Here is an 11568-nt window from a genome sequence, read left to right as displayed (position 1 = left end):
TTTTCTTGTTATTGTTTGCGAAACAGGGGGAAATCTGTTAAAGTATAGATAATAGTATAATAGTATAAGATAATAGTAGATTGTTCAAGATTGTTTTTAGAACTTTATTTTTACAGTGTACATTTGGATGCATTTCTTGTTGTTGCGTGCCACACTGCTGGTAATTACTGGAAATCATATGACATTCCAGCAGGGCTTGTCACCAGGAAGTGTTTTTACCAGCTGCTCCACAAGCTCAATGTCTTATTAAAAGCCACAACATAATGGCTTTAAAAATGCCCTTATTAATATCATTATGATAACAACGTGTATCTAGTTCTTTACTATCTATAAAAATGTGGAAGATAGTTTCTAAATGGTTGGTTTTAGCCTCAAATTCGAAATAAAAACATGGCAACAAGATTACAATAAATGACTTTTACGCACAAACGAGGCCATCAAACAAAGCAGATGTAAATAGAGTGAAAACAGAAATCTGAAGTGCAATATGAAGTGAAATTTAAACATAGAAAAGTAGACCTTCCTGCACTCGTGTGATTTCTTGGAATTGTAGAGGAGAAACTGAAAGTTAAAAAAAAAAAAAAAAAAAAAAAAGTCTCGCTGCTGTGTGTGAAGCAGCAGCTGACTCATTTCCAGAGCCCAGACTGGGTATCGACGCAGAGCTGCTCTGATCATGACTACTCGGGGTGAAGGCGAGAAAAGATACGATCCCAGAGACACGACGCTGAAATTTGTCAACAGACCGGATGATCTGGATCCACTACGTAAGTGAAGTATCTGATCTGATATGAGTTCTGATAGTTGTTGACCATAAAGTGAACCTTTAACTAACAGGAGGTAGTGAGTATTGAGGAATGTCTTTTCGGCTCCAGAAATCCTATGTTATGTTGACCTTGGAGTCCACTGTTAACCTATTGCTGATTTGTAATCCTTAGGAATGCACAGAAGGGGAGTCTTGTCTGAGGAGTTATCATTCTTTAGTGGGGATGTAAACCAGATGCTGTAATTCTATACGTTTTCAGAAGGTATAAAAACTGACCGTTGGTCTTTGTTCGAGGAGGATCATTGGGCGACATCCTTCCAGACAACTTCTGTCTGTATGATACTGTTCTTTCTTTTAATAAAGTTCTTATTAAGAAAGTCAGTGTCAACGGGCGTTTCTTCTCCACCTGCACATCACGGACATCAGAGAAACAACGACATAAGCATTAAAACTGTTTCGGGTTTATTGTTTTACTTTAAAACATATTCCAAATTCATGTTTGTTCCGGTCATTTTTACGCATGAAACGGCGCCACCATGATGATAAACTTACTAAACCGATTAAAGGAGAATGATACGGTATAATGTGTAATGAAAGCCGTGCATTAGGACATTAAAGAAGGCAGTAAATGTTGGAATACTGAGTCCAGTGTCTGCTCTTCTTGTGCGCCTTCAGCTCCGGAGGATGGAGACCAGGGTCTCCGAGCAGAGATGTCCTGCGGTCACGCCGTCACCCCAGAGTCTCTCACTGGGTGGTGCCGCAGTCTGCTGGATCAGGTACTTTGTATCCTCTCTCTCACCATATCGCTGTTATTTAGAGGTTCTCTTTTAGTTTTCTTGTTAAATAATAGGTTAAACCAGCGCTTAGATTCCTACAAGGTATTTTTTTTGTGTGTGGAAGGGATTCTTTTTGTCCAAACTGGATGGAAGTTGAACTAGTTTCTGCAGTTTAAAGTCTGAAGTTGATGTAGATGCAGTATAAATGCAGTATCTGATATTTTACAATACAAATGTATTAAGTTAATTGTGAAAAAGCCCTCTCATTGGTCCTACTTAGAACTGCCAGCCAAATGTGCAGCTCCTCTCGCCTTTATGGGACTTTCTTATTAGTTTCGCCTCTTTGTTTAGCTGTTATATCTACTCCCTTGTAAATGTGCACACCAAAGACTAGTAGTTGTTATTATTAGACTCTCTTGTCTGCTTGGAATCCACTGGAAAGACTCTTCTCCATACACGTGTAGACTTGCCACCATGTGGACACTAACTTTATGCTGCACTTAGACGCTTTCAGAAGCATCCTCAGACACTTACAGACTTGGACCGAGGATGAAATTTATGTCACACAGAGCCCTGTTTACTCACTGATGTGGGAAACACAAGGCCAGGGTTAAGCCTTGACTACAGCTGAACTATGCAGCTTCAGACACCCACAGATACCAAGTTACTGCTTACATACACCTTTTCTAGTCAGCCAGTGCGCTTGGAAGACTTTGTTGCATAAATGTGCAGTTGGTTGTATCTACGTTTTCAATGCATACATAGTACAGCCCAACATGTGCACTGTTGAACTCATAGCTGGTCAGCATGGACACTAACTTTGGGCTGCATGTAGATGTGTGTGCTGGGGCCAGCACAGTCTCTCACAGTCTTGGGGAGATGACTGCATTTACAATGTGCTGACCTTCACAAACATGAAAAGTAGCAGCAGCCTCATACTTTCTACCTCTGTGAGTATGGAAAGGCTCATGTCTGCATACAGTCTGTACCCACATGGCAACTACTTTACAAGGGCACTAGTGTGTATGTTCAGCAGTGGTGTGCACACATGGATGCAGAATAGTACATCTGTGCAGCTGTCTGCCTGTAATGAGTATAATCAAAGCTTAAGAGACGAGCTGAGAACATAGTGGGACACTTGACAGGGAAAACGGCAAATGTTTCTACAAAGATGTGAGAGAGAACCAAATCCGAGATAGAAAAGAGTAAATGTTACTCAGACATTCACTAGTTTAACAGTAACTGCAAATGAATAATGTCTCATAGCTGTAAAGTCACTCTATGTGTTAGTGTTGTTCTCACAACTTGTTCCTGTCGCTCTGAAGCATCAGTTAATGCAGGATGAAGCCTAATGGTAAGAGATGCTCAGTTTCCACTTGTCATGGCAACCCCATGACCTCACATCTTTGACTGACCATGTAACACTATGTATCCTTTTAATTTCAGGGCCAGTACAAATTTAAGTGCCCCGCTTTAAAGGACGGCACTTTGCAAAAGTGCAACGCATTGTGGTCTTATCAGGAGGTGCGCAGGCTGGCGGTGCTGACGGCTGAGGAGATGCAGTACTTTGAGGAGAACATCGCACGTCTGGCTGCCACAGAATACTGTGAATTTCAAGCAGTAAGTGTACTAGTGCCTTCAAAACACAAGTCAAGTTTTCTTGATAAAACTTGAAGAGGAAGACTGTAGTCACTTTACCTGTAGTCACTGCGAGGTGGCAGTTGGTCTCCTTAGTATGACGCGTGCAGCTTCAAATTAAGACAGTGTCTCTGCTCATTTGCATTTGATGTTCCACTTATTTACAGCAGTTGCAGGTAAGTTATCATTCAGTTCATACGTTAAGTTTCCAGTAAACCAGAAATAAAATCTGAAACATCAACCTGCCTGACACAGCGTTTACACACGGCCGAAAACTGTTAGGCTTCATTCCCAAACTGCACGCACCTGCCTTCATTCACCTGTTAGCAGGTATATATGCGGTCCACCCCTACGGCGGACAACCTCGGTGACTACTAAAGCCACACCCACACAGACGTATCACCAATCACAATAATCAAACAAAGAAATTATATTTTCGCTCCAAAAAAGACTAATCCACTCTTATACCTGAGCTGTTGTTTGAACCAGTTAACCTTTCTGAAAGTCTTCAACCAGGCAAAGCTAATCTGCTTTCAGTCCAAACCTCACACTATCACCTTCAGACCTAGCTAATTATCAGACCGAACTAAGCTTTTCTTTACAAAACCAAAGTATTTTTAGGCAAAACACCGATCTTCAAATGTGTGAGTTTACACAGTGCAGTGCGCAAAACTCTTTGTGAAATTGTGAGGTGTTTCTGTTTTTTAGTGTCAATACTTGGAGCAGAATTCATCACTTTGGAAAGGTAAAAAACAGTCAGAGCTTTGTGTTTCGTGTTGTACGGCTGTATTTGAATACAGACTGTTGTGGAGTGTGAAGGTTTTGTGAATAATGCTGCCATCCCTTCAGCATCCTGAGGCAGATGTTGTTTTTCTACATGTACAGCGAAAGAAAATCATATGATGTGAAATGAGACGGAGGCCAATAAAAAAGAACAAAAATATGAAGGCACCTCACAATTTTTCAGCCTTACTGTAGTTAACTAAAACATTTCACACTGTGGACCAACATAGCTTTTTCTCTGTGAGACAGCTTCGCTATTTTCCTTTGGACAAGATCAGGTTAGCTTCTTTCAGTCGTCATGCTCAGATAAACCAGCTGCGCAGCGGCACATTTACTGCACTGACAGAAAAGAAGATTATTTCTCAAGATGCTCATGTATTTACCTAATGTTTCTCACAACAGTGCCCTGGTTGCAAAACCTACGTGGAGAGAGAGGACCTGACCAACCTGAACACACAGTGCACAGTGTGCACATCAGACAAGAAGAAAGTGTACCAGTTCTGCTGGCAGTGTCTGAAGCCGTGGAAAGGTCCTGCTCCACGCTCCGATCGCTGCGACAACGACGGCTGCATCAACAACGTCCTCGAGCTTCTCAAGAACTGCAAGACTATCGCCCTCCATCAGGTGGAGGGGGTCACCGCCTGCCCCTCCATCCGGGCCTGTCCCACCTGTGGTACCAAGGTGGAGCACGACAGAACGGGCTGCAAGAACATCATCTGTTCTCGCTGTCAGATTGAGTTCTGCTTCGTGTGCCTGAAGCTCACACCAAAGTGCCTGGAGACCAGCTCTTACTTCATCCCCTGCAGTGATGGTGTGGCTCCCAGACAGACCTCCATACCTGTGTGGCGCAGAAACTAAGAGGAAATATTCACACATGGCCTCTTATCATGTATTTTTACAGCTATCTTCTGTCATACTAGACTTCTGCGTGTTATTGTGAGGTTCTAATTGTGATACAAAGTGTTATAGGCCTTCTAGTTTAGTGGTATTGTACAATATCTGCTGTTTCCTGACTATGTTCTATAATAAACTGTTTTGAAACTGACACTGAAGCTTGTTCATGTAGAACTGATCTTTGCTCACTGATAGTTAATCATTTATAACTGCATTACCTAATAAAGATCTTTTGAAATAAACAGAGTTTGTATTTGATGCCAGACCCAAATAGGTGCATGTATGTTAGGCAGGATTAATGATGATATTATAGTAATATTTATCCACATGTGCAATAAAATTAAATGTACAATGTGGATATTTTATATGTAGTTGCACAGCACAGCTCAAATTAGTTGTTTTTCTGATGCAGGTGTAGAAATGTAAAGACCTGATGATGTTTCAGGTCTTCCAAGCAGAACAAAACCTGATAAGAGGAGCTGTAGCACCACCTACAGGATTATCCAAAGATAACACTACAAGTCCAGAGATTGAAAAAGTGATTTAAGATCCAGGAAATTAAGAAAAGTGAGTATGAAAACAACAGATCCTTTCATCTGTATACAGGATGACACATTTCATTCAATTTTTTTTAAATAAACAGCAGTTTTGTCTGTCAGTGAACTGATGACCATCATCCTAGATAGATGGATAGATAGATAGATAGATAGATAGATAGATAGATAGATAGATAGATAGATAGATAGATAGATAGATAGATAGATAGATAGATAGATAGATAGATAGATAGATAGATAGATAGATAGATGCTTTATTAGTCCAGAGGAAAATTCAAACATTCAGCAGCTTACATTAAACAACTAAAAAACAAGAAGACAAAAAAGGCAAGTTAGTAACCAGATTAACATTGACATTAAAGATTAGTATATTGGTCAATATATAATAGTGGGACTTTTTGATTTTGAAAAATTGTAACATACTTGACAGGTATCATAGTCATCTTTGCTGTTTTCAGGCATAAAATCAACATGTCCCCTATAACCAAATACCACATGACATTTTTACAGAAAGATACTTCTAAATATTATATATACAACTGAGTAAAATTGAAAGTTACTTGTAAAGATATTGTAACACTGTTCACAAGCGAGAAATCCACACTTGACTCACACACTACTTTATATAGAAGAACTAAGAAAGAGGAGAAAGAACATACCTTGGAGTCTTGCCAGTCTTTTTTCAGGAGGAAATGACGTGGAACAGGTCATGTGAGTTGGAATTAACACACTTCCTTGTGTTGTGTTTTTGTATGGGGTAACTTAGTTGAAAGTGACTTCTCAGACACAGATACAATTTGTTATTTTCCATATAAAATTTTATATATTGCCAAAAAAGAAATATCTGTCATGATTATCTCAATTTAATAAAAAGAACACAATCAAAACAATTTTTGAATAGAATGATTTTATTACTGTTTAGCTAATTAGAAGGTGGTTGTTATTAAATTTGGACAGTTATTTAGTCGACATTCTAGTGAAATTCAGTCATTTCTTGTTAATAAGTGATTATTTCCATAACAAATAATTATGGGATTTTGTAGACATGATCATAACGAACATAAAAAATATCAGTTTTGTTTTTTTACTTTTAATAAAAATGTATGCAAGATGTATCCCATGAAAAAATACTAAAAAAAAAATACAATAATACAATACTATAAATGAAACACTTTGAATTTTAAAATCTGTAGAAATACTAAATTTATTAAAAGTCAATGTACATTATTTACACATTTCAAGGCACCATGATTTAAAGTGATTGGAAGTGATTTGAAGTGATTTTGTCAGGTTACTACCTGACAAAATCACTTCAAATCACTTTCAATCACATTCAATCATTCCTAATGCAGTCATGACTGAGACCCCCCACTGACCACTCAGTGATGAGTTGTACAGTCTGACGACCAGGGACACTAAAGAGGTACTGAGTCTGTTGGTGGAGCAGGTCAGAGACAGCAGCCTGGAGCTGAACACACTCCTCTGACTGATGCTGGGTGTTGTCCAGGAGGGAGAGAATCTTCTCCAGGGTCCTTTTCTGCTACTGAAACCATAGAGTCCAACTCTGTGCCCACCACTGAGCCAGCTCTCCTCATCAGTCTGTCCAGTCGTGCAGCGTCCCCCTTTTTAATGCTCGATCCCCAACAAAAGCATTAAAAAGAACACTGGACATGACAGACTGGTAAAACATCAGCAGCAGTTGCTTATAGATGTTGAAGGACCCCAGTCTCTTCAGGAAGTAAAGACGACTCGGTCCTTTCCTGTAGATGCTGTCTGTGTTGTCTGAACATTCCAGTTTATTGCCCAGCTGCAGTCCCAGGTACTTAAAGGTCCTGACCACCTCCACGTCTGTGCCCACAATGGGGCAGGAGATGGGCTCTATTCCTCCTGAAATCCACCACCATCTCCTTGGTCTTGGAGGTGTTCAGCTGCAGGTGGTTTGAACTGCATCACCCCACAGAGTCCTCCACCAGGCCCCTCTACTCCCCCTCCTGTCCACCCTCCACACATCCAAGATTAAAAGTATCATCTGATTACTTCTGACTGTGGTAGAGCTCAGACTCGCACTGAAAGTCAGATGTGTAGAGAGTGAACAGTACAGGGGAGAGCACAGTGCCTTGTGGCGCCCCCTGTGCTGCTGACCACAGTATTCGATATAAAGCCGCCCAGTCTGACGAACTGCGGTCTCTCAGTAAGGTAGTCCCCAGTTCAGGAAACCAGGTGTAAGTCCACTCTCATGCTGCTCAGCTGTCAGCTTGCAGGGTTTGCTTTTCTGTATCATTCTCCTCCTGCAGAGATGGTTTCTGCTTCAGTCATGCATGATTCCCAACATTAAAACTAGTCATTGTGTTGCATGGAGCAGTTGTACAGTGTTTAAGATGCAGTCGTAGGTCTGCTGGTGTGCTTGAGCTGCAGTCAGTGGTGGAGGAGGGGATGGAGATAGAAGTGACAAGGAAGCACCAGTGTAGAGCTACATCTAAACCATTATAGGATCAAAAGGAATTATTTCCATGAAAAATCTTCTTAATGTGTAATTTAATTTTGATACACAGATTTATTTAGATGAGTTTCCAGTAGTTTGATCATTGACTGGAGTTGGATTCATGACATTAAATTATTGCTTTTGTAGATATATTCCAGTCTTTGTTCTTCAAAATGTCCATGTCTTGTGTTTTTGTTACACTAAGAGTGACACTTGAACTGAGGTGCAGTTCTGTTGTGTTATTAAAATGGTTTAAATTGTTGCAAGCCTGTCCATACTTTGGCTTTTGTCCTTGCCACCCATCCCTCCATCTCCCTTCTCTGGAAATCCTCCTCCCTCTATTAGCCTTTTAAGCTTGTGTAGCATAAACATGCGTTGGATTCCATAATCACACAGCAGGCGGTCATCTTCCAGTCGTTTACCCGCGAAGACAATTTGGGATCCAACTGAATAAGAACAATAATAAACAGCATTAATGCACACACCAAAATATTAAACAATCGTTGGTGTTAATTAGTTTTTCTCAGTCGCTTTGGTACATTTCTCGAATCGTCCTCAACATTTACAAAACAGTAAGTGCATTTCTCAAAACAAATTATACAAATAGCAAAACACCATGGATTACCTGCAAAAGCCAGACTCTTGCTCAAAATCCTTATTTCATCTCTCAAAAGTAAATATCTGTGTCAATGAACATGTCAGTGGCATCAGAATGACAAGTCCTTGTGTCACTGTGTGGATCAGACAGTCAAATTGCTTCGTCATGTTGTCATTCTAACAGTGTTCTCTGGAGGGATGTTCTGATGTAAACTATGGCTAAAGTTTTGATGATAATTATTGTAAATTGTACGTTCCACCTTAGTTTATGTGGGAGATTGATTGCAAGAAACTGGACAAGATTCACATTTATGCTTTTACTGTTTGTATTGTATTTTGTTGACAGACCACGTCATTGTGATACAGAAAGGAAAACAGCACATATAGCACAAAGAAAAAACCAAAAAACAAAAGTAGAAATGTGAACATAGGACAATCTCCTTAGGGAAAACTGTAGTGCAGTGTTCCTACACCTCCTGACGTTCCTGTCTGTTGGGCCACAAATTCTCATCCTCATCATGAATATCTTCTCTTGTGTCTTTGAGTGATTTCAGGCAACCCTAACCCTTCACACATTTCCCTTCGTCAGAGAAATTCAAGATTCACTTGGGAGCAATTTACCAATTCAGGACAGATTTAGAAAAAAAGTCTAATGGAAATATAGAAATATCCTTGACATATTATGACAACTTGTTCAACCATTTTGTATGTAAAGACTTATACGATGAACTAATACCTAAATATTGTGGGCAGTGAGACTATTCAACAGAGACGCATTATAATATATTTTGATCAACATGACATAAGCAGTTAAGAATGTAGGAAACAGCAGAGAATTGTACATCCATTTGCATGGATGTACCAAAGCATTTGCAACTTGTTCAAAGAAATGAGAAACTGCTTTTTTGATGTGCACAAGGGACACAATGATGTGACGATTGAACAAGTAGTTTTGAGAATTTCAATTCTGATCTGAGAAATGTCCCAAAGCGACTGAGAACAACTGTAATTCATGCATTAACACAATAATAGCACTTTAACTTGGCCAGCCCGAATATACATACATACATACATACATACATACATATATACATACACACACACATCCAGAGTATGGAATAAGTTTGATAATTACACTGCTTGTCCAAATGCAAGTATTATGATCATTACTATTTTAATAAGTAGTATTTTGGGTGAAATGAACCTTTTCAACTTTAACTTGTTAGCTCAAAAGCACTATGTGGGTGGAATAAACCTTTAAAATTATATGTACTCGGACATTAAGTTGTACTTTCTATGGAAAACTCCTTGAATAAATATTTTAAATCATAAATATATTTTTAATTAAAGGTTCTAAACCATAGACTGTAGTCTATGCTCAAAACATGTGGCCCTACCAGTGCAGGTCCAAAGCATAAACTGTATAACGATATAAAAAGGATATCAAATAAATCTTTACGATACAGTCTATGATCCAGTCTAGCCTCCGGTCCTACAGACTTATACTATTGAGGAGTGCAGTTTCAATTATGAACTTCCGTGTAATCACATTACCTCGAGGCCAGCCATTTTGTCCGCATAACTTCTCCTTCAGCTGCTCCAATGTGATGGTCTTAAACTGCTTCTCAGAGTCGCCCAGGTGGATCAACAGTTTCTTTCCGGTGATGAGCCTCTTCACGACGACCCGAAAAAACATTTTTGAGGTGTTTTTCTGCGAGCTTCTGGCCACTATTTTCAGACGTTGGATTTTAGAGCTGTAGTGCTCGTTCCTCGAATGAAACTGCCTCAGACAACGAGTAGGGTGTGTCGACAGAGACAGAGGCTGGAAGACCGCCTGCTTCCTGTAGGACTCCACTGTTTTGTTTGGTTTTTTTTAATTGGAAAAGTGCAGAGTACAACACAAACTCATTTCACCATTTACTGAAACTGTCAGCTCATTGAGCCGGGGAAGGATTTCTGTCATAAAAAAAGACAAAATATAATACAACAAAAACACCATAACTTGCATCTTTCACTCATATAGGGTCACTATATATCGCAAATAATAGGCACAACGGAGTGTACCAAGTAAATCAAGAAAAATAAATGACAATAAAATTTTAAAAAATGAAATAAAGGGCATTATCACATCAGATTGAAATGTTCAAACAGTGCATACAGTTTGATTGCATGTTTATTCTTAACCAATTTCAGAGATTTAGAGTATAAACTAAAATCGTTCTTCCAATGACTAAATGTGGGTTTTGTTTTGAAATACCTACATCGATGAATAAAAAACTTTCCCATTAATAACATAATGTTCACTAAATATTCAATCGTTTTGTTATCATTTTATGATCCAAATAATACAATTATATCTGACAGTGGAGAGAAAACAATGTTCTTTATCCTTAGCCAACTTTGTAGATCTGTCCAGAAATGCAAAACAGGTTCACATATAAAAGATAAATGTTTGAAGCACTCAACGTTTCTCATACAAAGGGCACAGTTTTCTGTATTTAAATTGGATGTAAACATGAAAAATTCATTAGTTGGATATATTTTGTTAATTATTTTTAAATTGCATCTTTTTTGCTTTTGGAAGGAGTGGATAAGTAATAAAATGAGTTTCTGATTTTAATAATTCTTTATAAGTCTTTAAAAATGTAATTTCTTCTAATTGGATTTGGGAAACTTTCTTTGAAGAGGAAAATCCTCAGCATTTTGTTGTTACATTTATTATCACATAGCTTAACTGAGTACACCAATTTTCTTTACAAGAGATCTGAACAAACTTGGGATAGATTTCAAATTTTTTTTTAAACAGTTTTCTTTTTTTAGGGCACTTTAACTGATACCGGGCACAAAACAATGGAAGCCCATTTCCCCCACTTGAAAAAAAAAGTCACATGCTATCTCATAATTATGAGATCGTAAGTCATAATTTTGACTTTTTATCTCATAATTATGACTTACTGTCTCATAATTATGCAATAGGATGTGACTTTTTTAAGTGTCAGAAACGGGCTTCCATATTTTTGCACAAAACAGCTCAAAATAGTGTTTTTTTCTCATGTCAGTAGAGAAATGTAAAAATCT

The 11568-nt window shown here is 38.6% G+C and overlaps 1 protein-coding gene and 1 long non-coding RNA gene across 2 annotated transcripts; one reads left to right on the top strand and one right to left on the bottom strand.

The window, feature by feature from the left end:
- Positions 1 to 619: 619 nt before the first annotated feature.
- si:ch211-212k18.15 (uncharacterized protein LOC563681 homolog) lies at positions 620 to 5096 on the top strand. Its single transcript, XM_023268843.3, has 4 exons — positions 620 to 764; positions 1439 to 1539; positions 2986 to 3159; positions 4363 to 5096. The coding sequence occupies exons 1-4, from the start codon at positions 674 to 676 to the stop codon at positions 4816 to 4818; spliced, it is 822 nt and encodes a 273-aa protein (XP_023124611.2). The 5' UTR covers positions 620 to 673; the 3' UTR covers positions 4819 to 5096.
- A 1503-nt stretch (positions 5097 to 6599) lies between these two features.
- On the bottom strand, positions 6600 to 10292 carry LOC129348074 (uncharacterized). The gene is made up of 2 exons (XR_008600492.1): positions 10045 to 10292; positions 6600 to 8339 (listed from the first exon to the last, which is right to left on the bottom strand). It is a non-coding gene; the product is annotated as an uncharacterized LOC129348074 (long non-coding RNA).
- Positions 10293 to 11568: the final 1276 nt, after the last annotated feature.

Source organism: Amphiprion ocellaris, chromosome 23 (genome assembly GCF_022539595.1).
Source record: "Amphiprion ocellaris isolate individual 3 ecotype Okinawa chromosome 23, ASM2253959v1, whole genome shotgun sequence".
NCBI classification, from domain to species: domain Eukaryota; kingdom Metazoa; phylum Chordata; class Actinopteri; family Pomacentridae; genus Amphiprion; species Amphiprion ocellaris.
Note: the sequence above shows the minus strand (reverse complement) of the source record. Positions and strands in the feature narration are given on the sequence as shown.